The sequence below is a fragment of the Lepeophtheirus salmonis genome, chromosome 8 (assembly GCF_016086655.4).
Source record: "Lepeophtheirus salmonis chromosome 8, UVic_Lsal_1.4, whole genome shotgun sequence".
Lineage (NCBI taxonomy): Eukaryota > Metazoa > Arthropoda > Copepoda > Siphonostomatoida > Caligidae > Lepeophtheirus > Lepeophtheirus salmonis.
The window spans coordinates 33379920-33406067 of record NC_052138.2 but is presented as its reverse complement, the minus strand read 5'-3'; the positions used below and the strand labels follow the sequence as shown (position 1 = coordinate 33406067).

At 32.9% G+C, this 26148-nt stretch overlaps 3 protein-coding genes across 17 annotated transcripts in view; 1 reads left to right on the top strand and 2 right to left on the bottom strand.

Annotated features, from left to right (window-relative positions):
* The window catches only part of LOC121123620 (uncharacterized), a 62213-nt gene extending 57107 nt beyond the window's left edge, over positions 1 to 5106 (bottom strand). For 5 of the 13 annotated variants that reach the window (XM_071890799.1, XM_071890794.1, XM_071890801.1 and 2 more), the window contains exon 1: positions 4883 to 5087. In XM_071890799.1, coding sequence (XP_071746900.1) covers positions 4883 to 4898 — 16 coding nt within the window. In that variant the 5' untranslated portion in view covers positions 4899 to 5087. Of the gene's footprint in view, positions 1 to 4882 lie in introns of all 13 variants that reach the window. The other 8 variants (XM_071890796.1, XM_071890797.1, XM_071890802.1 and 5 more) reach the window with 3 other exon arrangements.
* A 2361-nt stretch (positions 5107 to 7467) lies between these two features.
* egg (SET domain bifurcated histone lysine methyltransferase eggless) lies at positions 7468 to 22869 on the top strand. Of its 2 annotated transcripts, XM_040718754.2 has the most exons (3): positions 7468 to 7674; positions 7770 to 8360; positions 19968 to 22869. In XM_040718754.2, the coding sequence occupies exons 1-3, from the start codon at positions 7642 to 7644 to the stop codon at positions 22662 to 22664; spliced, it is 3321 nt and encodes a 1106-aa protein (XP_040574688.1). In that variant the 5' UTR covers positions 7468 to 7641; the 3' UTR covers positions 22665 to 22869. The 2 variants fall into 2 exon arrangements, with proteins under 2 accessions (XP_040574688.1, XP_040574690.1); XM_040718756.2 differs by lacking the exons at positions 7468 to 7674; positions 7770 to 8360 and adding an exon at positions 18148 to 19845.
* A 46-nt stretch (positions 22870 to 22915) lies between these two features.
* On the bottom strand, positions 22916 to 25464 carry LOC121123622 (uncharacterized). Of its 2 annotated transcripts, XM_040718758.2 has the most exons (5): positions 24461 to 25464; positions 24160 to 24399; positions 23851 to 24029; positions 23483 to 23792; positions 22916 to 23280 (listed from the first exon to the last, which is right to left on the bottom strand). In XM_040718758.2, the coding sequence occupies exons 1-5, from the start codon at positions 24728 to 24730 to the stop codon at positions 23260 to 23262; spliced, it is 1020 nt and encodes a 339-aa protein (XP_040574692.1). In that variant the 5' UTR covers positions 24731 to 25464; the 3' UTR covers positions 22916 to 23259. The 2 variants fall into 2 exon arrangements, with proteins under 2 accessions (XP_040574692.1, XP_040574691.1); XM_040718757.2 differs by lacking the exon at positions 22916 to 23280 and having other exon boundaries at positions 23318 to 23792.
* Positions 25465 to 26148: the final 684 nt, after the last annotated feature.

Here is a 26148-nt window from a genome sequence, read left to right as displayed (position 1 = left end):
CCACCAAGAGGTCCCTGATTGACTCCATCGTCCTGGAATGCAATAATTTAGATCGGGTACTATTTGCCAGGGCCTGTGCACGCTTCAGGATCAGAAATCAAGGCCGTTATTAAGAGCAACGGAGGCTACATTGAGTGAGATATATTTTCAATGCTTTTTTCTGCAGCTCAATTTTTGAATAAGTCTTAAAAAATGACTATTTTATCTTTATTTAAAGTAGATAGATCAAAAGCAACGGATTTCGTAGTTACACCCTGTATACCTACCAAACATGTTCAATCTACTAGGACGCACCTCTCTCTCTCAGCTTAAATTACATTTATAACTCTTATCGCGTCATCCCATGTTTTGACAAATTGAATTAAACATGAAATATCAATACACATTGACACTTTAAAGATCAAATAAATATACAATTAAGCATTGTATGTACAGTTATGTTTTATAAATCTGTGTAGTGCCGAAACTCAAATTATGTTATTTAAATACATAGTAATATTATTTATAGGCATGACTATAAATAAATGTGTTAAACCTCCATGTTTTGACACGTAATGTTTTTGCGCCAAAAGTCAAATCGGCAATTGATAACTTGTAAAGCAATTTGGGTCCAATCCACTTCTTCTTATATAAAATGAAAGTAATTCATTTCAACTTTATCAGACAAAATGTACCACCTAAGAAGAGCATTTAAAAATATTTATCATGCTGGTAAAACACCCCTTTAAATATTCCAGATTCTAGGACCTTCAATAAGCCTCAATTTTATGAAATACCAAGAAGATTCAATATACCGTAAGAATTGATGAAAAGTCTAGACGTGGACGTTAAATGTCGCCTTGTAGTTCGGGGAACGTCCGGAAAGTTCAAAATAAAATTTACAGAAACCCTTACAGATTTTTTTTGGAAAAATGGCCGAGGAGATCTGTGTGTCTAAATTTCGATAAATCGAATCATCCATAAGGACCTAGGTATAGTTTCCCTTAAGTTTTGGTATAGTCATTATCTCACAGAGGATACAGGGACCATGCATTTTGAAAGATGTCAAAATGTATTGGAATTTTGCAAACGGAAAGTTTGTTTTGTTTTCGGTTGAGAAGAAACCGGACTAGAACCAAAAATCAAGTGCTTTGAACAACCAAATCTTGACTCCATCATTAAAACTATGTCACCTTGGATCAAAAATGTTTCAAAGGAGGATACCCTAATGGTCTGTCCCTAATGGTTTGTACAATGGGTTTAAAGTAAAGGACAAACGTTTTTAAACCGGAGAACCGCTGAATGAAGAAGGGTGAAAACATTTTCTTAGTTTTGGAGCCCGTGGTCCTTCTATCGTTTTAGGCTAACCCATCCAATACAATAAGGGTCATCTTTCAACAAGAAGTATATCTGATACACACTAGCATTCAATGCCAAAAGTGAGTTAAAGCACGACTTTCATTTTCGAAAAAAGTCAATGTGGGGCCCTTCAAGTCACTATCTAAACCCCCTCGACTACTTCGTGTTATGTGATCTCGAAACAAAGATCAAAACCCCCAAAACTCAAATTCAGAAGATTATCAAGAGACTATTGTGGTGGAATGGGCCGAACTTTCCAAAAATATGGTGCGTGTGCGTCATTTCAAAATCGTTTACTATAAGTAGTGAATAAACGAGGCAGTTATACTGAATAAGTAATAAAATATCAACTAAGATTGAGTTATTTCCTGTAAGTTATTTCAGGCACTATAGCTTGCAATTGACCCATTGCTGTATAAATAAAAAATGAAGAGTTTTGAGACTTATGACCTCCCCTATAATATATATATATGTATGTTATTAAAAAAAAACATAGAAAGAAGATATCTCGCATCTTAATATCTTGATTTATATAGACCTAAATTACAAAATTTTAAAGTCTATTAACGTAATTTATGGACTAAATCTGTTAACATTACATTCTGAACAAAGAATCATGTGCACCCAATTAATCAATATTCATAGAATGATATAAAACACGTCAAATTGGCAATGATTTAAGTGAATGAAATGCATTCCTATAGAGTCAACATTCGTCATACATAAGTACATAGTACATATTTACTTAAAAAGTTATGAAAGATTATTATATAGGAGTTAAAAAGAGTGTTAAATAGCAAATGATAAAGGATAAAATCAGAGTACAAAATACATCGACATTTCATCGAACAACTTCTTTATTTGCTAAAATCCAAAACTATGCGACCAAACAAATAACATATTCAATAAGATAATATTATTGATTTGAATAGGAATTTGAGTCATATACATACTACTCTTTTCTGTCAAAAATATCCACTAATGCACACTAAGATAATTAATTATTTTAACTCGAGTTATCATTATTAGTTAAAAGATAAAATTAATATTCTCCATCAAATTAAATAGTTAAAAAAATCATGACCTCTTCGATTCATTCATAACAACAAAAATAAGAAAATAAAGTCTACACATATTTGAAAAAAAATAAAAAACTACATTCTAGATTTGTGGTCAAATAAATTATATTTTTAGACATTCATCATTTCAATCATTGCAAACAACGTAAAAATATATTTATTTGAAGCCTGAAGTTGAAAATAAACTTGTTATTACTTTGTTTGCGTGATACTTTAACAATAAACTCAGATAAAAGTCTACTGTCATCCGAGTTTTTTAATGTAAGAATAAGTTCAGAATTTGGACAAGAGTGAGTGGAATAAAGGAACTCTGAACTCAAAGAACAATAAATATATTTTCATGAATACTATAAATGTAACTACTCATAATTTACTGTCAGTGCATGTTTTAAATGTAAGAGTAAGTTCAGAATTCGGACATGAGTGATTGAAATGAAGGAAAGTTCAAATCAAGGAATATTATTATTATTTTTTTCCCCATATAAATAGATATTTCTTAAATATCATAGTCATTCAAAACAAATTATAACTCCATAGTAATCTAATAGTATTTAAAAAAGGAATGAAAACTCCAATCAAATGGTGATTTAGTGTCGGACATTAAAGAAAGAAATCAAGGGAATTGACGAATAATAACTATCTAGTCAGACACACACACAGTATTTGAAACGTAATTATCCGAGGAAGTTAATCGATAGTCAAAATTGATGTTGGCTAACCATATTATATATTATGTAGTTTGAATAACATTTATAATTTTATTCATGATGGTGTGAGTTGAAAGCGTATCCAAGAAAAATTAAAGGACATATAAAAATGCATTTGATAGAACTACTATTTTCTTTCATCAACTCAACAATTTAAGTCAATTGAGTAGGGAACATTTTACTTTCATTTTAGATTTAAGAAATATCCGTATCTACAGACATACACTTCTTCCTTCTCACATCACTTATGAATATAGTACATTACAGAATAAATATAATATGATTTTGTATAAATCAGTATAAAAATAAAGAACATTTTTGTCATACATATTTGAACAAGCATTATATACATTTGTTACAATTTTCATATGAGAAAAGGAAGGGAAGACTAATCAAATTAATGAGCCTGATTAAAGTAAGAAGATCACATGTAAATGTCTATAATAGCACTTCATCTTGAGACATTCTACTACAAATAAATTTCACATAAATCTCAAAAATTATAAAACTGTTGCCATAATAAATATTTTACATATTAAAACCCTTATCATTTGGACACAAGATGAGCTACAAATTGAGCAATTTAATTTTGAACAAAAACATTTAAAGGATCATCAGCAGATGTAGTAAGAATAAATAAAAAAATAACTATTTCAACAAAAAATACTACAGGCTTATTGAAATTGAAAATACCAATTCAACTCATATGAAGGGACAGAATTAATCAAAATCTCATCTTTTAAACTACTTGATTACTATTACATGAAGTGTGCTATAAAAAAACTTGACTCTCCTCTGGGGAAAAGGAATGTACCCATGACAATGTATTAGATACATACTTATTTAGAGGGTACTTTTGCCGCCTTCAAAATATTCCCTCCATCATCGCTATTGATGATGAGCTGAACTAATCGGGATATAGGATAATCTAGTGGGATAATTTATGAACAGATGAATTTGTGAATATAAGAGAAATGCAGCCTAATTTATAGAATATAACAAGAGTTGCGACTACCTTTGAGCATGACGATGGAATTAATGATCCAATGGATATGAACAAAAAATCACTTCAAAACAAACAAAAACAAGATAAGAGAACCCAATGGTTTTGAGTGGGTTCTAAAACCTAGTAGAATGTAGAAATACATGTAAGGAAGGCCACCCCTTTCTCACTCAATCAAAGAAGAGGAAGAAGACAAAAAAGAGGGAAAGTGTAGGACACGAAGAAGAGAAAGCACATTCGTGGATTGGGATGCATGTTGTTTATTTGCAGAATATCCCCTAAGGGATTCAACCGTCAATGAGCTTGACTCTATGGGGCAAGGGGTGATAGATGGATGAGCATGGATGTGCATGGATGCGCATGGATGATGGTATTAGTGGTAGGGAGAGTTGTTCTCCCTCTCTCTCTATATCAAGAGATGAGAAGCCTTATCAAGGAATGACTAACATGACCTCCCTTCTTCTCCTCCTTCTCCTTAGATGCGCATTCCTTGGCATATCCCTCAATTCACTCCACTAACTCCTTGAGTCAGTCCCTCACACACACAAAAGCATAACATTAACACCACTCCACTTCAAGGAACTCTTTTCACACCACAATCAACCCACAACAGTCCGGCATTCAATATTAATTATGTCGGTCCTTTAGTTCACATCACACCACTCGCATAAGGAAACAGACGCTGTCCCTACACGCAATGACTTCCCTACTTCGCAAAAACCTGATTTAGAACCAAAATTAAGGAAGAGTCTTACCCGAAATTAAATCCATGTTTCCGATATCTTCTTCTTTCCTCTATGACGACTGCTGTTTCTTCTTCTTTCTTTCCTTTTCTAGTCATTCAATAATTATTACTGCTGCTGCTAGCTGTTTCATTCCTCTTCTTTTCCTTCTCCCTCCTCCTCTTGCTTCTGCCGCTGCTTAGCTGTCCACCTCTCCACTTTACTCCTCTTCTGTACTGCTGCTCCCCTTTTATTCCATTTAAAGAAGAAAAAAAAAGTGTTTGCCTTCCTCCACCTCCTCCTCCCTCTTTCACTTCATGAGCACGCCCAATTGCCTCTCCTATTTTGATATTGTGTGCCTTATTTTATATATACTTTTAATATACATATTATTACATTATACGTCTACGGTTTACAATTTTGCCCCCACATCATATTCTTTCTTTCTTACTTTAAATTGTAGACAACAACAGCGGAAAGTTGAAATTCAAACCCTCGCAACCTTTTAATAATAAGGAAAGAACATTCATTAGTGACGCAAATTATATTTAGCCGGAGAGGGATCTCGACTATTTTTATTTATTCGAACAATTACCACTTTCGTGGATCTTGATATTTGAGGGGGAGGAGGAATTCAGAGTCGATCTGTGGACTGAGGGATGCATCCGGATTATAATAAATATAAGAAAGAGTTGTAGGGTCTTACATAATGATAATGAGATGTGATCTCCTCAGGGTGGTTCCCTCAGTCCACAGATAGACTCCAAGTCCCCAGATACTCCATAAGACTCACAACCTGTCCACATAATGAGACCTACAAGATTCTCCTAAGTAATAATTGTCCCAATATCTCGAAAGTATCGAGATCCCTTGCCTCCTTCTCCAACGATATTATATGCATAATTATTTCCTTAGTATTAAAAGGTTTTGATGATTGAGTTTTAACTTTCCGCTTACACTGTCTCCAGTTTTGAGATAAAAAGTGAAAATATGACGTATGGGTAAAATTGTGAACCATGCCCTTTCATACTATTAATTGTTGTATATACTTTAAATATTTCTTCTGTACTTCAAGCTTATTAAACCTATTATTTATTCCGTCCCTCAATCATTTAAAGTATTGTTCATCTTCTACTACAGTTAGAGGAGTGTCCATTCGTCCAAATTCTAGAATGGATATTTTTTTTCCTTTCTTTTATTTCTTCTTCTTCCCGTAAAAGTTTATTAGATAAGTCACACAGCGACTAAATAAAGAAACATAGCCTCATTGGCGCGGTCTTTGGAAAATCGAATTAGTCATCCTATTTCCTAGTTATTTATTCATACACACTGCTAATCCAATTTCATTGATCCAGATGAAGTTGTTTTCTTTGAAAGAGAGTTGCTAAAAAACAAACAAGATGATTCAGCCCTATTTTTTATAGTACATATATTTCGCTCCACAAATTCGAAACGAATGTCAATATTATTTATAATTTATATTATGTAAATGCCTGGACAGCTAGCTCAGGGAAAATAGAACGATATCTTTGCTTGGCGTGCACTTATTTTGACTTTAGAACAAATAATTATCTTATTCTTATAAAGTAAAGTCATTAAACTGAAACTTACACATTTTTAATAATAATAATTTTTTTTAATAGAAAGTAAATTATTAAACAATTATCATTTCAATCATATAGAAATACACATTTTAAAATATAACACATATACTATGTACAATAATCAGGGGCGTCTAAAGGAATTTTATTTAGGGAAGGGTGCTTTTAGAATAGAAGAAAAACTTTTTACAAAATTAAAAATTTATTTACCTGTTTCCTCCTTCTAATTTTTGCAACAAGGCGATAATTTCGGGGGATCACGACAAAATTCCTCAATTAGAGGGTGAGCTAAAACCCCTCCAGCTCATCCCTTGTGGACACTACTGATAATATAACCTTAAATAAAAAATCAACAGTTTAATAATTTTTGTGAGACACTTTTCCTTATTTAATGGCTTTTCCTTCATAAACAAACATTTTAGCTGAAATATTAAAGAATTTTGATGTAATTTGATTGAAAAAAGTGCTGAGTAGGTAGTTATTAGACTGATTCAAATTTTTGAAACACTGTTATTTCGATAATCATTTATCATTTACGGAAAGTGCAGGGGCATCCCCAGGGGGGCTGTACCCACCTCAAATCAAGGAATTTTTGTTTGTACAAGAAAGAAAAAAATTGGGACGATAAAAAAATTTAAGTGTAAATTGGGTTTAAGTTTCAATTGACAGCGCATTGCATTATTAATATGATAAAATGACTTTGCACTCTCGTCAAGCACAAAAAAGAGCGCGTTCCGTATTCATTTCAGTGTTCATTGGCTAGCTACTAGCTAGTCACAAAGATAAACTAATAAAAAAGTAGAAGAATATTATTCATTGTATGCAGTATGACAAATCTGAAATCATATAACTGGATGCACAGAAAAGTTATTTCATCAAGTATATTATGTATATATTCTTAGCTATAGAACACAGAAAGAAAAATCTGTTTCTTTTCATTTTGAGATGGTATATTTTGTTGATAGTTTTTTTCCTGTCTTCTAGCTACACAATCAGGGGTTGCTTTAGAGAAAGTGTGACGTCACATGCATAGAATTCTTAATACTATATAATATATATAATAAAAGATATTTCTTAAGTAAATTATGACGTTTATTTCTACTTCTATTAGTATATAATATTCGTTCTAACGTGACTCGATGGATTTGTAATGACTAAGAATAATATGACTATGAGCAAGATTCAAGGAAAATGCCTTCGTTTGTGAATCCTGAAATAGTATCCGTAAGTAATCCGTCATTTATTTCACCCCGTAAATTGAAACTTTCCTCTTTAATGATGTGTATATATTTAATGTCTCATAATATTGTATTTTCCAGCATATTCCGAAGAAGAGAGCTCGACATAAAGCTGCTCTGAATGTGTGCGCTATTCCAGCTTGTCCAAGTCCGGAAGATATTTCCTATTATGCATTTCCAAAGGAAGAAGAATCCAGAAAGAAATGGATACAAGCTTGCTATTGTGAGAACTTGCCAAATATAGACTCTGCTGTTATTTGCGAAAATCATTTTAGTCCGGAGAATTATGATAAACATTTACAATTATTTCACAACTCACCTGCAAGAAAACGATTGAAGGAAGGAGCTGTTCCTAATTTAAACTTACCTCATAGGAATGATCTAGTCCAAATTACGGGTTCTACTGCCTCCAGGGTATCTTTACAGAATGGTAAAGATGATCATCCTGTGGAGAAGTCTCAAAATAAAATAATAGGAAATAGAGAAAATCCAGACTCTCTTAGTCTTACTAGTGAAATATTGATACAAAGTTCAAGGAGTTTGGAAAGGAAATGGAATAGCGAGAAATCATTTGCCAGTTTGTTGAGTAGACAAGCAAAACTCTTACTTTCTCTGTACTATCGAAAGAATTTGCTATGCAATTACTTAGATTTAGGGACTCAGCCATCACAGGTAAACATACAATAGTTATTAAATTTTAGTTAAGGAAGTTGAAAATTGATCTCACGAATTCTATACACAATATATATTATGTTTTCCGTAATTCACTAACCTCTGATGAAAATGCACATTATAAAAATCTAAACGTAATTATCTTTATTGAAGACATAATCATGGTTTGATAATTATCATTATTTGAGATGAGAGAAAATCGAATGATTTTACAAACAAAATTTGATCCTAAGATTTGAAATACGTCTATTACATAGTTACCGTATTTTTAGGTATAATAGTCCTAAGATGGGTGATGATCACATCTGCGAAGAATATAAATAAGTTAAAAACTTAAATTCCATTTTAGATGAGTTTTTTATACTAGTCTATAAATAAATTTGATTTCTGCTCTACTGAGAGGTTTCGTGTTTTATTACATTATACTTTCTTCATTTGTTCCGCGTAGAATACTACCTTGTTGGTCGAATTATGCTGAAACAATCTTTTTTGAGGTTTCTGTTATGACTTGATTAATCTCTTTACTTGTTGATCCCATTTCTTGAAAGCTTTTTTTCATGGACGTCAATGTTTAGTCTCTTGGTTTTAGTTTATTCCAAAATAACTTGGATTACGAACAATTTTCATTATTTTCCAAGTCTAGGATTTAGTCATTAAGAAGCTCAATGATTCTCGGTATCAGTATCTTCTTATGTGAGACTGGTTGGCGTGTTAAGAGTAATTAATGAACTGAAACTTGCTACCAATGCTTCGTGATCCAATTGAAAACGACCCCTCGGTGACTCTATAAAATACTCCCAAACTGAGAAATGTCTTTATAATAATATGATATGTTTGGCATTGGATAGATTTTGAAGAGAGGATATCATAAAATTAAATGATATGCTAAGATAGAATGACCACATTTTGAACTTTTTGGGAATTATTTTTACTTTCATTTAAAGTTGATTTGTACTTATCTCACATGAAACTGGATTTTTGATGAATTTCTTAAAAAGTCTCCGGACGCCCCCACAGAAGATGTATATAGAGTACATGCGTGGGGAAAAGAGACAGTTGTGAAGAAGAATTTTGATAAAAGATAAGGTATTTGATTAACCTTATAATAAAGATGTAAATCTGTCTTTTATGAGCGCACACACTAGTTATTACTTTATACTTAAATGTTCTCTTCTCAGTATATATTTTTTTATCTTCATAATAATTAACTAATCATGATAATTGATAAAAGCTTGAGAAAAGAAGAAATCCAGTACATATTGCAACTGCAAAAAGTCTAACACGCGTTCTAGTCATGTAATATACAACATAGATTATTTGTGTATCCCAAAATTACTTTTGAAGAATTATACCCTTTCTGTGAAAATAATGCCTGTATAATTATGTGCTTAAATTACATAATTATATATATCCACCTTTCCTTCAGTTAGGACGGTGATTAAAAAAAACAACAACATTTATTCGGAGCTATTGATTACTTTTTTAAAGAAGAACATATTTCTTGGACCTTGACAACCTGGCGGACCACTGGTTGAGAATCACTAAGATAGAGACAAATGTCTGGTAATATATGTTAGCTACGTCATTCTCCCCTACCGTTTGACTATTTTTTCTTAAATAGTATGGTTTAGCAAGATTTAATTCCATTTATTTTAGTACAAAAACAGCTTATATAAAAAGGCTACATAATAAAGCAATTGATGTAATAAAGATACAATTGTGCAATGACAATGTGATAACTAAGTAAAGCCATGATTAAGAACTTTTTCTATTGCAACCCAGTAACATAATAAAGGATCTTATAGATTACAAACTTTACTCATAAAATAAATTAATTTATTGAAGGAAGAGAGAGGCGTGCAAAAAAAAAATACCACGTGACATGCTTTTAATTGGGTATGAGTGTTATCTACTTAGTCATATGGATCATTTCGACTGACGTCATAAATTGAAGGAGACGCCAGCTTAAGGGTTCAAAGTTGATATTTTTACCATATAAATTTCGAATAAATCTTTATGAACCTTCATTAAATGGCTTTAAGAATAAATAAAAAATACTTAACAACTGAATTGAATACTACTCGATATCAATGGTAAACAATGATATTTGAATGAAATCAAAGTAATATGTACTAAAAATTCTAGATTGGTACAATTTGCTACTATTTTTGATCGATTAGAGACGATAAAAGTAGGATATTAGAGAAAATTAGAGAGATATTTAAAGAAAATATATTATTCTTTCCATTGTAATAGCTAATTTTTATCTACAATAGGAAAATAAAATTGTATAACGATGGAATAACAAATTTTTAATACATTTTAGAGTCAGATATAAAATAAAGCTAGGCAATATAAGGATAACATTTTATACACACTAAGGTTTAAGTCCTTTTTTTGGTTGATCCCATTTTGACATCCAATAGTTGACAAGTTTCTTTAATATTAATGAAAAAGGGTTTCAATTTTTATAAAACTTGGATGCTTATGTCCCAAAATGTCCAATATCAACAATGCTAACGTCACATGAAAATATTTTATTAGTTTGACAACAAAGCGCCAGAGAGTGGTGCCATCTTGTGCCAAAATAATACCACTCTCTGAATCATATTATTATTTAATAAGTTACTCACATAAAGGACGTTTGTGAAAATTCTTCGCAGCAATCTCCATTTTTTAACTAGTTTAAAACGTAAAGTTACTCCATGTTTTAAACAAAAAGTTTGACGGACTATGATACCTCCTTGCGGAAAATATATATATATATTTTTTTTGGTTCGAAAAATATATCATAATAACATTTAGCTAATTTTATAAACTCGTATATCCACTCGAGTCAAGTAATTAAATTGGTAAAACTTGATACATATGTATATGGATTCATTAGTTTTAGAATTTGAAGCTTAATGACTAATAGCCCACAATTTATATTTGTATATTGTATGTGCATAGACATGTAGAATGTCGCAAACGTTCAACTCATTACAACTACTTATAAAGAACTAGGTTTGATTGGAGTGCTATAGTATAAGTATCAGGGTTGGGTAAGTTAATGTAATTTAACTTAACCTATATAAGTGAATTAACATTTAACTTAACTAGTTGATTATTTAAACAGCATTATTTTAACTATAAATTAACTGTTTAATTTTATATTCATCAAAATTAACTTTTAACTGAATTATTTTTTTAAATTGCATTATCCTAACTTTAAATTAACTTGATTCAGTTAAAGTTTAAGTGAAAATCTGGAGACACATAGTTAAACGAGTTAAATTCCACATTAGCCTCCTCTTGTAGTTATCATAGGAAGCAAGCTTACTTTGTTTTTGCTTTTTGGCTTCAAAACAAAAGATGTTAGGAGTTTGAATCTGTATTTTTTTCTTGATCGTTCAATTGGAAATAGAGAAAATACCAGCCAGACAAACCGACAGAATATAGCCTTGATAAATCTCTCATTTGACTTGAACTTAAAGAGTTATTTTTTAACATCAAAATTAACATTAACTTAACCAAAGTTCGGTCAGTTAATTTAACTTAAATTACTCTAAAGTTAATTAACTTAAACCTAACTAGCTAAAAAAAAATTAATCTAACTTAACTCGCTATTTTTTATAGAAATCTAAATAAACATTAACTCAACTAGTTATTAAAAGATAAAATAATAATTAACTTTAACTTAACTAGTTAAAAAAAATAAGTAAACTTGCCCATCACTGAGTGATAGGTATGTTACAAAAAATTTCAAATTCGATATTTTCCTTTTAAATCTTTTTTATCTAAAAGAAAAAATGGTAAAAAATACATTTTGATTAGTGTTGAGATTCGGTGCAGCACCGGGGTTTTTTTTTTCCCCGGTTATGTCTTAAATGATTTTTTCTAGACCAATTTGGACCGATTTTTGTCTTGATTTATTTTGTCGAATGGTGCTATTAAACGAAGCAACGTATTGAGAAAAACAATTAGATTGGGTGAAAGATAAATAAATTATCTACATTAATTATAAATAAGTTCAAATTGATTTCCTCCATTTAAGTAATGAGAATCCAGCATGTTACAGAGTGCATCATGATTGAAGGCGAAGCCATATTGAGATGTTATTAAATGTATGAACAAATTCCCAATAAATCTTTAACAAATTTTGTCAAATTGCTTTAAAAATAAAAATTAACGACTGTATCGAATACTACTTGATGCTAAAGATAAAAAGTGATGGTTGAGGTAAATATGCAAGGTTGTACCCGGTTCAGGTTCAGGGGTTCCGGTCTTGGTTCAGGGTTCCGGTCTTGGCTCATACATTCGTTTGCTTCGATATTTTAAGTGCAGGGATTCGCAAAATTTTCATCACCGCGGAGCCCCTATGCATATTTTATTTTTTGGAAGGGGAGCAACTAGTTTGACTCTTTTTTTGATGACCTTTTTTTTTTTTTTTTTTTTTTGACTTTCAACTGTTAGACATCATTTTATCTAGAAAAAAACAAACCTCCTTTTGTATATTAAGCTACCCTTTCGGAACAAAACTCCATGATGAAGTGGCAAACTGCAAGTTATTAATGACTTTTAAACTCAAACTAAGGTCAGGTCAACATGCGCTGAAATAAATTATTCTATTATTAATCATAATTTATTTATATACATTAAAAGTTGGGTCTCAAAATAATCAGTTTGCAATTTATAAAACCGAGACCGATATGCAAAATTACCCAATCTTCTTTTCAAGCTTAGATCAAGTTTTTCGGTTCTAGTTATTAAAGAACTGTAATTGCAAGAAGCGCCAGACTGATTGACACATAATTAAAGATAAGCTAAGGAAAAAGAAGACAAATATTTCAGTGGGGAAAAAATTATCACATTGAATACTGACAGTTATAAAATTGTCTACTTAAGCTTTATTCATATTGTGACTAGCGTTTTCGTTAGGGATGGGATTGTTGTAGATAAATATTACAGTTTTATTATCCATACTCGCATTCAGCAAATATATCCCATCCCTAGTCATTTTTCAGTCGAGAGTGTGTGAATGAGTTAATATATTTGAAGTACATATTTTTGATGGATATTATAATAACCAACCTGTCGGTTCTTACTCTACCAGAGTATCTTTAGCCATAACCTTATTAATAGGTACACAAATATCTATGAAATAGCTTGATTTCTTATATGAATTTTCTTAAAAATCGATTAGGTACGAGAAAAGTCGGATAATTGACAGGAGATAAATATCCTATCCTTGCTAATGTAATTGTTAATTTATTGTCTGCACCAGTGGTTCCCATAGTGGGGGGCACGACCCTTTGGGGGTTGCGGGACACAATGGAGGGGTTGAAAGATGATTTCCAAAAATGAAGAGTATACTCTAAATAGATATTTCTTTTAGTGGCATCAAAACTTAAATAATGATTAACGTTCATATTTTTATGTATCTCTTCTGGACAATTTTTAAAAGTATTTCCTGGAAGATGGTGGTCTACAAATACATAACTAGATACACTCCTTTTGATGCCAATGACCAACACTAAAAAATATTTTAATCCTAAAACAATTGACAAATTCTGGATGTCTGTGATGAATGAGTGCCCACTTATATTGTTTGACTCAACTTATTTATGTGAGAAACCATTTCTTTATTAACATTAGTGTTGGGTTTCGGTCTGCAAATCCTTGACAGGTCTGAGACTGTTATATTTTTTGTTAGATCGAATTAATGTGGTCCAACAGAAAAGCTCGGTCTGGGCGGTCTCATATAAAAATTCGGTCTAGATCTTTCAAAAGGAAAATTTCGTCTAGTTCGGTCCCAAAAAATCGTTATAGACCGATTTTACAGATAAATTGTTTATAACATGACAATCATATGTGTTTTTTTCAAGTACAATGACGTTATACGAATTTTAAACAGAGATAGCTCGGAATTTTGATCCTGCCGTCTCTTATATGTACACAGTATTTGTTCTAAAACTTATAGTGTACTTTTGAGATTTTTTGAAAAAAAAGAATGATAGTTGATCTAGAAAAAAAAGGTATCTCATAATATATGAGACCGAAAAAAATAGGTCCATAAATTGAGACTAAAAAAATCGGTCTATAAAGTGAGACCGAAAGAAATCGGTACACAAATATCGGTCTAACAAAAATCACTTAAGACCGAACCGAAAAAAAAAATCAGTGCTGGACCGAGTCTCAACACCAATTAACATGTATCAAAAATAAATACTGAGTAGTTTGTCCAAAATTAAACCTAGAATAGACCTGCTGTGCTAGGGAGGGGCTATGGGTGCAGGAAGAAGGAGAATTAAGGATTGCTTTCAGTCTACACATACATACCTAGTATACATGATTCGTATAAAGGGGCCTCAGCTCAAAATGTATTAGCGGAGGGAGGCCTTGGCATAGTAAAGTTTGGGAACAACTGTATCACCCTTGCGATGTAAAAAAAAAGTGATAAGAAAACGCTGCAATTAAGCAAAAAAAAAAAAAAACTCAGAAAATTGACGTATTGATAAAGGCTAATTTATTTTGTATTTTCTTTATATATTCCATATAGGAACAAAAGTGTAAGAACCGCAACCGATAAGCAATATATTTTGGCCCTGGATCCGGTCTCAGTTGATTTTTTCGGTTCTATCGGTTCAAGAACCGGAACCCCTAGACAAATAAAGGCACAACCTTATTAAACTTATACTATTTGTTTCTCCGTTGATATGACCTTTAAGTAATCTATCTTAATAAAATGCAATCCCAACCTTATATTCATCTAAGGTATGAGCTGTTAAAAGGTGTATAATAGGACATTTGTTTGTTTTCCTTACATTAATAACTGCTAGAGAAATGATATTCTACACGGTTTTACTTCCCTAACACAAAAATATACACTGTATTTTGTTGTTAGCTGTGGATATTTTTACTTCTTTTATGCTTATCAGTGTTCTAAACGTTAATTGATTGAATTAGAATAAGCTCATTTGATGATGTGAATAGTGAACAGTTTTTAACAATTATTTAATAATAATTTCATAGTACTACCAATTTTTTTTGGGTTTATTTTCCTATATAATTGCAAAGGAAAGATTGCGTGACGCAAGGAAAGTAAGGACGTGTCAACTCTGATGATATAATAAAAAGTATCCAATAGGCTTCTTTCCTTTAGCTGACCTTGAAATTTTAATACAATTTATTAAAAGAAAATTCATCTTGAAATGGCTCTCGAGCTCCGTTGCCAAACCAGCCTGTATAATATGTTATGGTTCGTATCTCAAAGTATTACTGAACATTTGTTTCTACCCTTTCCCATAGCTGCAGACTAAAGATTTTAATCTACTTCTGTCTTACAATGCCGAACTGCCAAAAAAAAACAAAAAAACTGGAGCAGTGATTCTCAAACTGTAGTACGTTAACTCCCTTAGGAAGGGTGACCCATGAGGGTTTTGTTTTTTTTTTTAAATAAAAGGTACTAAAGTCCTATGTTTCTTATTTCAAAATAGGTCACTCAATTTTTTTATACATAGCATTCCGTCAAAAATTGCCAAATTTAAAATAATAAGGGTAATTGGAGATCTTGATATTTTCTCAGATTATTTGTTGATACCATTTTGACATCCAGCTACTACAAGGTAGCAGTTCACCATATTCCTTAATTTTAATGGAAAAAAAAAATCTTTTTCAAACTTGGTAGTTTAGGCTCCCAAGATCCCCGAATTAAATAATCTTGACGACACATGAAAACGCTATATTGATGTTCAACTCTCAGGATTTCGAAAAATAATGACACTTTTCGTCAACAAATAAATATCAATGTTCATTATCCAACTGTAACACAAAACCTATCTCCCCCAACCCTTTAGCTTCCAGCATTGAGCTTAATTTAGTGGATTATTTATGGGGGGGGGGGTGCATCCTTTAGGGTATCAACCTGTCCTCCTTTTACACTTTGCCCCGGGGGTGTCCAGATACTTTTTTATAAATGGATGACATTTCCCGGTTTTATTAACTTTATTCAAGATCCTAAATGCATTTTCTTAATATCTTAGTGTCCTATTTTTTTACAAATCAAAAAATTTGTCACCCTTTTTATGACTAGAATTCAGTTTGAAAAACTAATTTGTGCATTGTACAAAATGCATTAATACAAAAGAGGAAAATTTTGATGACTACCAAGATAAAAACACAACGATGCCTTGAGTCATCATTCATGTACTTATAGGCGTAGTGGTAATAAATTAGACTTTAATTATGAGCGTTGAAAATTTGACGAGCAGATATTCGAGGACGCTCTCTATCTTGTTTTGGATTATCCTCAACAAAATACATTATTTAAGGTTGAAATGATTATGGAGTAGGAGAGAGAGGTTATAATCATTGGCGGAAGGGCCAACTTCTCTCCCTGATCCCCAAGATTGATTATAAAAGCATATTTGAATGATTTTTGATTAGCTTAATTGACATGGATCTTTTAACTAGTTACAACCAGATTATTTTCAACACAGTTAATGTACCTACTAGATTCATGAGGCATATTATTCATGGGTACTTATTATACTCTATCTAATGTGGTGACTAGTATAAATTTTGACACAAAGATTATTAATAGTATTAATATATCCACGCCAGTATTAGTTAGGTAATAGGTGTGTATTCAATAATCATATTAAAATAATGGCACAGTTGGAGTGCTTCACGAAACCTCACTTTGTAGATGCAGGCTTCAATAAATTCCTTTTGTCTCTGATATATTTGTACTCAAGATATTGCTACAACTTATTTTAATGAATATTTAACTCTCAAACTTACTACACAATATTCATTAGGTCATTAAAACCAGGAAGTGATAAGATATTTGTTCCCAGTTGAACTATCAAATGTATCAATGTCTGTATGACTATTCAATATAGATCAAAAATATTTGTTAAAGTGATGACATTTTTGAATGGAGGATATATCTTTATAGTTTCGCTTTTTCGAGAGAAAATTGATTTTGAGGGTGGATAGTTGAATTAAGATTATTTGAATCGGTTCCAAGTTAGTAGGCTTTTGATATACATACTATAATTATCCATTTAATTCCAGGCGAGGAGAGTTGGGAAAGTCTTACTAAAATGTATGCCACATCGAAAGTTGATAATATGCACATTAATTTTAGCTTAGATGTTGCGTCGTTATGGAGTCATGTATTCATTTTATGTGTGCATATTATGTACTGAATTGTATGTATTTTTGCCTAATGGTGAATAAACCCTCCAGGCAACCAAATCGGTTCTTATCATCTCTACATCTCTACTTCCTTAACTAGCTATATTCTGTGCATCTAAAATCGAGCTATATTAACATGAATTGATTAGAAAAGAAGGAAGAAGTTATCCAACTCACATACAACTTAGCGTCTACAAAGAGCTGCTGCTGCAGGGGAGGGGGAGAGGGGGAATGGAAAGGAAGAAAAGAAGGAGAAGGACGTTGTCATAGAGAGTTCTCATCTCCATTGCGTGTATGTTAGTATATGTATGTTCGAATACACTTACATAATATTTCTAATAAAGCGACCAAATGCGATATGCGGTAAAGTGGAAGATAGGGGAGAAGTATCAATCTCTGGGGTCAAATTAACCCAGAGTCACCCACCATCTCCATGTCACAAGTCCCGATTAAATACAGATATTTTCTGGGGAGAGAAGTCAGAAAGAACATGACTACTGAGTTAACTGCTAATACAGGCGAGAGAGGTTTGCACATAAACATTTATAAATAACTACACGAGGCGTTCTATCGACTATTATGTATACACATACTTACACACTCTAGTCATATAATATACAAGTAGTAATATGTACTAGTATACACTGACATCAGATGTTGAAGTAGAGGAGAAATAAATGTGGTGTAGGTTTAATATTAAAAATAATAATAAATATTGGTTGGCAAAGAAGGTTTTAAACCTGAGAAGGGAAATTTTTGGGCTCAGGGGCTTTGGTTTAGCCACAATTGTATCCTGAATTTTGAAGGCTGGCCCGAATTGTATATTTGTTTTCTCCTCCTCCGCAAGAGGTCACTGTATCTGGTCGTCGTGAAGGCGGGCCAATCGAGGCTTAAGGCTTCCAACAGTCTAAATTAAAAAAAGTAAAAACTCGGCTTCTCAGTTTCCTCTGTCACCCGTAAGTGTGTTTTGCTTCTCATCATCGTCTTGTTTTTGGAGAAGGAGGAAAAGGAATTTTGGAATCCAAGTTGAGTGACTAACTAACTATTTCATTGTAAAGTATCATTTAGAAGAAAGAAAATCGGTGGAAGTTAAGAGTTGTTTATACTAAAGGATTCTAAGGTCATGACCTATACATACAACATAAATTAAGTGAAATACTGCCAAGAACCTATTTATGTAAATAACGGTGCTTTTATTAACTTGCAAGTTACATACATTCTATAGATTGAGTGAGTCTGCTTTTCCTCTTGAGAATGTATGTATGTGAGTCGATATGTACGTGTATAACCAAATGAGACAAGAGAAGCGAGAATAGAGAGAAGGAAGGACAGAGTGAGAGTGAGAGAGAAACAGAAAGGAAATCCCCTAGTTCCTGCAGGAGAATCAAGAAGAGAGAGAGAGAGAGGGGAGTGATTGGGTGAGTAATTGAGCTGTGAAGCAGCTTCTTGCCGCCGTTCTCTAGTAGTAGTAAACAATCGGAGCAAGACTCTTTACTACTACAACAACTAAACTACTACTAGATTAGTACTAGTAAAGGCCAAAAGGGTTTTGTTTTGATCTTGGACTCGAGTTTAACCGGGTTTTCTGAGAGCGGAGCTGAGATGACCCTACTGTAGTGGTAGTAGTGACCTTTTTTGTTGAAGCAGTGGTCAAAGTGGTGGCTGCGGCTGCAATGGCCCTCGGAGGATCGGGTCCCACCTCCAGGGGAAGCACAAGTGTAGTTGGAGGAGATGACTCGCCCATCATTGTGAAGGAGTCTTTTCTTCCTTCTGCATGTTCCACTCCTCCTGCTCCTCGTCCCAAGAAAAGGATTCAGATCGTTTGGCAATGTGTGAACCCCGTCTGCATCGTCTCTAAGCCCTCCAAACTCAACCGGACGGCAGACTCCTTCCTCACCTCATTCTATGGGGCCAAATCAGACCCCAAGAAGAAGCGGAAGATCTGTGTGAAATGCCGGTCTTTCGCACTGCTCCAAGAAGCACTCTGGAGGAAAGAGTCCGGAGTGGGAAGTCTGCATTAGCCGAAGACATACGCCTCCCTGTTCCTAATGATGTGGTACTCCTTGATATTTCGGATGAAGATCTCATGACAGACCCTTCAGGCGATGAGTCGGACATGGAAGTCGATCTGGGAGTCAAGAGTGAGGAGGCAATGTCTCAAGAACAAAGACTTGACAATTTGTTACATGAAACACTTACATCTCTGGGATTCTCGACTCAGATCTCCTCTTGTCTTGAAGTTATTAATCAGCGTCTATTAAAAAATAAAAAAGAAGTGGAAGAGATCGATCAGTCCTACAAGGTAGTCATTATTCATACTATATAAATCTTATTATAACTCTTATTTTATTCTTATAATTCAAACACAGTATTTGGCTAGCTAACTAACTACGTCATTTAATTAACAAACTTCTTTTTTTTTAGGATCTTGAGACTGAGGTAAACAATGTCCGCAATGAGCTCTACGCGGGATTCAAGCCCACATTAAAGGAACTACCTCCTATTGAAGATATTGATAATGTTTCCATTCAAAATGGAGCAAAGAGTCCCATGGAAGTGGCTCGATCATCAAGTAGTCAACCAAATCTTCCTCCTATGGGTGAATTTCAATATACCTCCCTCGAAAGTGGGGAAAAAATATACGCAATGAGGGGAAATGTTCTCAATGTTTGGAGGGAAGGTATTATTGTTGAAGTTGAAAGGAAATTAAGTACTAATGGGAACGGAATCATTCTCACTCATTCTGGGATTGACATAACATATAAATTGAGATTCGATGGAGGAGTAAAAAATCGGCCCCTACAAACAAAAACTCTAACGCCCAGACAAGTGGCATACCATAAACCCTCTAATGTTAGACTGCTAGTTGGTACAAGAGTTATTGCAATTTACCAAGACGATTCATACTTATATAAAAAAGGAGAATTTTATTCAGGAGTTATAGCTGAACCTCCAAAAGTAATGAACAAGTATCGATATTTAATATTTTTTGATGATGGATATGCATCATATGTTCACCACGATAATGTTCGTCCTGTTACGTGTCAGACTACTCCAAACGTTTGGGAAGACGTTCATTCTAATTCTAGGGAGTTTATTAAACAGTATTTAAGTCAATATCCTGAACGACCCATGGTCAAGTTAAGTGTTGATCAGGCCGTTTGGACAGAGTGGGACGGGAAGTGGTGTTCAACTAAAGTTATTGCTGTTGATGCTTCTCTTGTCAAACTTCATTTCAAGGAAACAGGGCGTTTGGAATGGGTATATCGAGGATCTACACGACTTAGTCCATTATTTAGAGAAATGCAGCAACAGAAAATGAGGAAAGAAGGTCTCATCTCTGTGAGGCGTCAGAACTTCACTTCTGGGCGTAAAAATACGCCTTATGTCGAATATACTCGTCAAATGGACGAAAATAGTCAGAATTCATCGAACTCTTCATCAACTGTCAAGAGAGCTGTTGCTAGAAAAAGCACAGCTCCAAAGAAGATAGATATCGAATTGCCTCCTACTCCAACAATAAAGTGGGAGTCTGAGGGAGAAATATTTAAAGTTGTACTTCCTGAAGTTATAGCGAGTCCACGAAAGTATTTTTCTCACACTTGCAATCCTGATTGTTTGTTGGAAGAAAATAAATATGATGAAGAAGTTCATTTGAAAAATAATAATGTTTTAATTATACCGATTATCCTTGGGTGGGAACGTCAACTCACGAAGCACAAAAATTTAGGCTGCCGAAAAATATTTTATATTGCTCCATGCGGTAGAAGACTGCGGAATATGGATGAACTTCATACTTATTTAAGTACTACTAAAAGTACTCTTGAATTAGATTTTTTCACTTATGATTGGTGGGTTCATGTCTACAATGAATTTAAGACCTCAAAAGTGCTATGTAAAATAGAAGATATTTCATATGGTAAAGAAAATGTTCCTATATCGTGTGTTAACTCTTTGGATAATAATTATCCCGAGTATGTCGAATATTCAACCAAAAGAATACCTCAATCATCAGTAAATCTAAATTTGGATGATGAATTTTTAGAAGGATGTGATTGTGAAGATGACTGCCGTGACAAGTCAAAGTGTAATTGCTGGAAACTCACACTCCAGAGCTCCGATGATTTCGTTGAATCTAAACACCATCCCTTCAATGTTGGTTATGTTAATAGGAGATTACCAGATGTTGTTTCTACGGGAATATATGAATGCAATTCAAAGTGTAAATGCTCAAAGACATGTGGGAATAGAGTTGCACAAAATCCTTTACGGTGTAAACTTCAGGTCTTTAAAACGGAAAGAAGAGGCTGGGGTATTCGGACTCTTCATGATATTCCTCAAGGTGGCTTTGTCTGCGTATATGTTGGGAATCTTTACGATAATGAAGAAGCAAATAAACTGGGACAAGATTTTGGTGATGAATATTTTGCAGAGTTAGATATGATAGAAGCGGTTGAACGAAGAAAGGAAGGCTATGAAAGTGACTGTGGTGAAGATGATGAAGCGGAAAACAAAGAAAATCCGGAGGCTATCAGTGATTTTAGTGGTTCTAATGATGACGAAGTATCTGTCGATGATGATGAAATTGAACACTTGGACGATGAAAGAGATACCACTGTCAAATTGAAAAATGTAGTTCCTGACTTCCCTAAAACAGATCGACCAATGCGCTCACTGAGGAAAAAAACCAAAGTAAGGGGAGATACAGAAGAAATCACTGTGGACGAAAACGAAATAAATACGACCGCCGATCAAAACGGTAATAGAGAGAGAGCTGTTCTAGGATTTGATGCCTCAGTTGTTGAAACTTCTCCTAAGCCCAAATATGTTTCTACGCGGAAGTATTTTGGAAAAAATGAAGATGTTTACATCATGGATGCTAAAACTATTGGAAACGTTGGACGCTATTTAAATCATTCTTGCAATCCTAATATTTTTGTGCAAAATTGTTTTGTGGATACTCATGATCTACGGTATCCCTGGATTGCCTTTTTTGCATCTTCATTCATTCGTGCGGGGACTGAATTATGTTGGGACTACTGTTATATTGTAGATCAAGTCGAAGGAAAAGAAATTTACTGTGAATGTGGTGCCTCTAATTGCAGAGGTCGTCTTCTATAATTTAAGAAAGAAAAAAAAACTTTTATCATCTCAAGCTAAATGTGCCGTTTAAAATGAAGATTTAATTTAAAGAATATCTTGGTAGTTTTGATGGAAGTTATTCTTAATCGTGTATATGAAATTTAGTTTTTAAATTAAAATTTGAGGAGGTTAAAATTTCCCCCAAATTTGATTAAGTAATAATAATAAAAAGCTTCACATAATATATCCTACATACATAATATTTTATAATGGGTACTAAAATAAGAAAGTCAATTCTTTAAATATATTTTCTTTGCGATTCAGTGCACTTAGTTTTTACTACAGGATGTTATCAAAGATCAATATTTTAATAATTAAATATACTAATATATTGAGTGAAGAACATGATATCTGTATTTTTAAGGGATTGGAAAAAATGAAAGAGTTCGTCTCACGTTAGATAGCTACGAGGGTGGAGATGAGGAGAAGGTTATGTGATGGATGCATGAGTTTGGCTTTAAGAGTTAAGATTAAAGACTTCTCATAATTTTATATAGGTATGTATTAACTTGAGACGTTTGCGTCTATTGTAAAGAAGTATCTACGATTCCAAGACATAGAGCTGAGGCTCCTTTCATGGTATATATCCCAGGTCCTATTTACAGAAATAAGAGTTATATTACTTAAGAGTGTACCCAATAAAACTAATCCATTTAATGTCTATAATTTTAACTGAATGGGAAATAATTAATTAAATAACGGTAGAAAGTAGTTTATATGTCTGCAGTTTCTCTACGCCCTTCTCCAGGGCCTCCTGAGAACACTGGATTAGACTGGGAGGATTTTGGAACGCTTACATTGTTCAAATTGTATTGTTTAACGTGACTTCTTAGGGACCAGTGGCGATATGACAGAACTACAGCGAATATTGCCAATAATATTAAAATAACAATTAATATTATCTCAAGAGTCGTCAAAATTCCGCCAGATAATCCTGGAAGAACCGCTTCTTCACCCGTATTAATGGAATAGTGTCTATCACTCATGAGTGGTACAATGGTGACATTCAAATTAGAGAGCCCAAGAGTAGAGATATTGGTTGACTTTTTCATTGTCACTTGGAGTCTTCCACCATATTTCATATCAACTGAATCATGTAGAGCAAACCTGTCATTAAGGAAAGACGTGAATTTAAGCCATATGAATCATGATACAACCCATCTACCTCATATGAATCCAATCCTTATTTTTCTTTATTATCTTTCTGTAGTGTTTAGAATCAAAAATTTTGTATGTTGAATCCACTGTTGAACTTAAATCACTATATTTTTGGATACTTATTTTTATGGATGAACTAGTGTCTAACATAAAAATTGAAAAGGACATGTAGAAGTGATGATGTTGCTGAAAAATGGAATAATTGGTTTTAAGGGAGTCATTTAGTATTTGTAAGAAAAATAAGGATTCATCAAATAATGTGATAAATATTTGCTTTATAATTTATACCCTCCATAACAATAAATAATGAATTTACCAATGACATAATTTTAGTTGAGAGCTGTGTCTTTCTCATGTCTGCAGGAATGAGAGCATACTCTTTAGCAGAATCACTGGTCTGGTTCATATTCTCTATATTTTGGATTTCACTTTTATTTATAATATTGGAACCATGGGAAAACCATCCCTTGGATAATTTGTCTTCGCTGAACAATGTTAAATGAATGTCGTCCACAATTCCATTATTTATCACATACACATCCCCAAACTCAGATATCTAAATAATAATTAAATATTTACATATTGAATCAAATTATATACATAGCATCAAATCTTACTTCTTCTTCATCATCATCATCATTGTGCGTATATGCACAAGTCTTGAGACAGGTATCTTCACTTGTAAAACGATTTTCATTCCCTTCGCATCCTAAATATTCAAACATCTCACAGTTCCCTGAATTGTAATTGTAGTAATATCGTGCTCCAGGGGTTTTAGAATAGCAGTTTCCATGACCAGTGTCAAGAGATTCTTCACATGCATCTTCTCCAGAAGAAATGCCTACAAGGATAGCAATTAAAGAGTAACTACGAAATAGATTATTCATCGTTTAAGCTATGATGATGATTAGTGGAAATGAGTAGGAATACTCAGAGCAAAGATTATATACACAGGTGTTTTAAGAATTAGTTGTGACTTGAATATGACTATTTTAGTGTTTGTCTCCTACTTTTCTCTTAGGGTATAAAGAATACATACTAATTTGCAAGGAAAGGATATGTCTCTCTATGGGATCAGATGATCGTAGTATCCTTATGTATGTATACTCGTATATCGACTCGACAACTGTGACTAATAATATCAGAGTGTAATACAGCCTTGACTCACTTCATATTTAAAAATGTATGTGGATTCATTGTTAAATTTATAAATGAAAAGTATAATTCTGATATTAAGAATAGCTCTATAGAAATTATATGTATGTCACATGGATTATATAATTTTTTTAATCAGTTATTTCTTAGTGAAAAAACTCTATCCAAATTTTACTTTCTAATTAGTTAAAGTATACTCTATTTTTATTGTTGCATTCGAATACTAAAGAGCCATCAGAGATTGTGAATATTCGATTGACTCCATCGCCTATATTCTTTTTGATTTTATTATAATAATCTAAAACTTTCGAATATTATAAATAGATATGTTAACTCAATTCATATGACTTAGATTCGAGTAATTAATTTAATAACTTAAAACTCAACTTCCCAAACTGTTGTGGGTATAGAGAAAGAAATATATAGAGGCAACAAGGACTTGGCTGCTCGGCTTTATTAGGCTGACAGAGAATAAATATTGTGTTTTTGAGAAGCTGTTGTCTACTTTAAATATTATATTAAAAATAGGATAAAAAATCAGCCTATTTAATATACAACTGTTTTGGCATAATACTATCCTAAAAACATACCCAACTTAATAGATAAGTCTATAGTTTTTCTTCCTCTCTAGTTAGAGGCATTTTATATGTACAAAGTACGTACGTAGGTAGAATAGATTTTGAAATTGCGAACACAAGCTATATTAAAGTAAGTAAATTATCTATTATGTGTACAAAAGGTGAAAATTGAGATGGTGAAAAATGTCAAAAACTTGCGTACATACCTTTTACATGGCCTTTTAAAGTAATTGTTATTAGATTTGAGTATCCATGACATGAGAAGATATGCTAGAAATGAAATTGTCTGATGAAGTCATAAAATGTATGTATGCAATAATTAGGTAATTTTTTTTATGGTAGGAGGAGAATGGGTCTAGTTGGCTACCTTTTTGACATATTACTTCAGCTAGTAAAAGTTATACGGAGATATCAGTTTTTTGTTGCAAAGGCCAAAATAATAAGCAACTTTTGGCACCAATTTCATATCACAGTCTACATTAGCTGTACTACGTGGTTTGTTATTTATATTTTTGGTTTAAAAACGGAAAAACAAATAGTAACTAGCGAAATTGGCTTTATTTGCTTTTCAA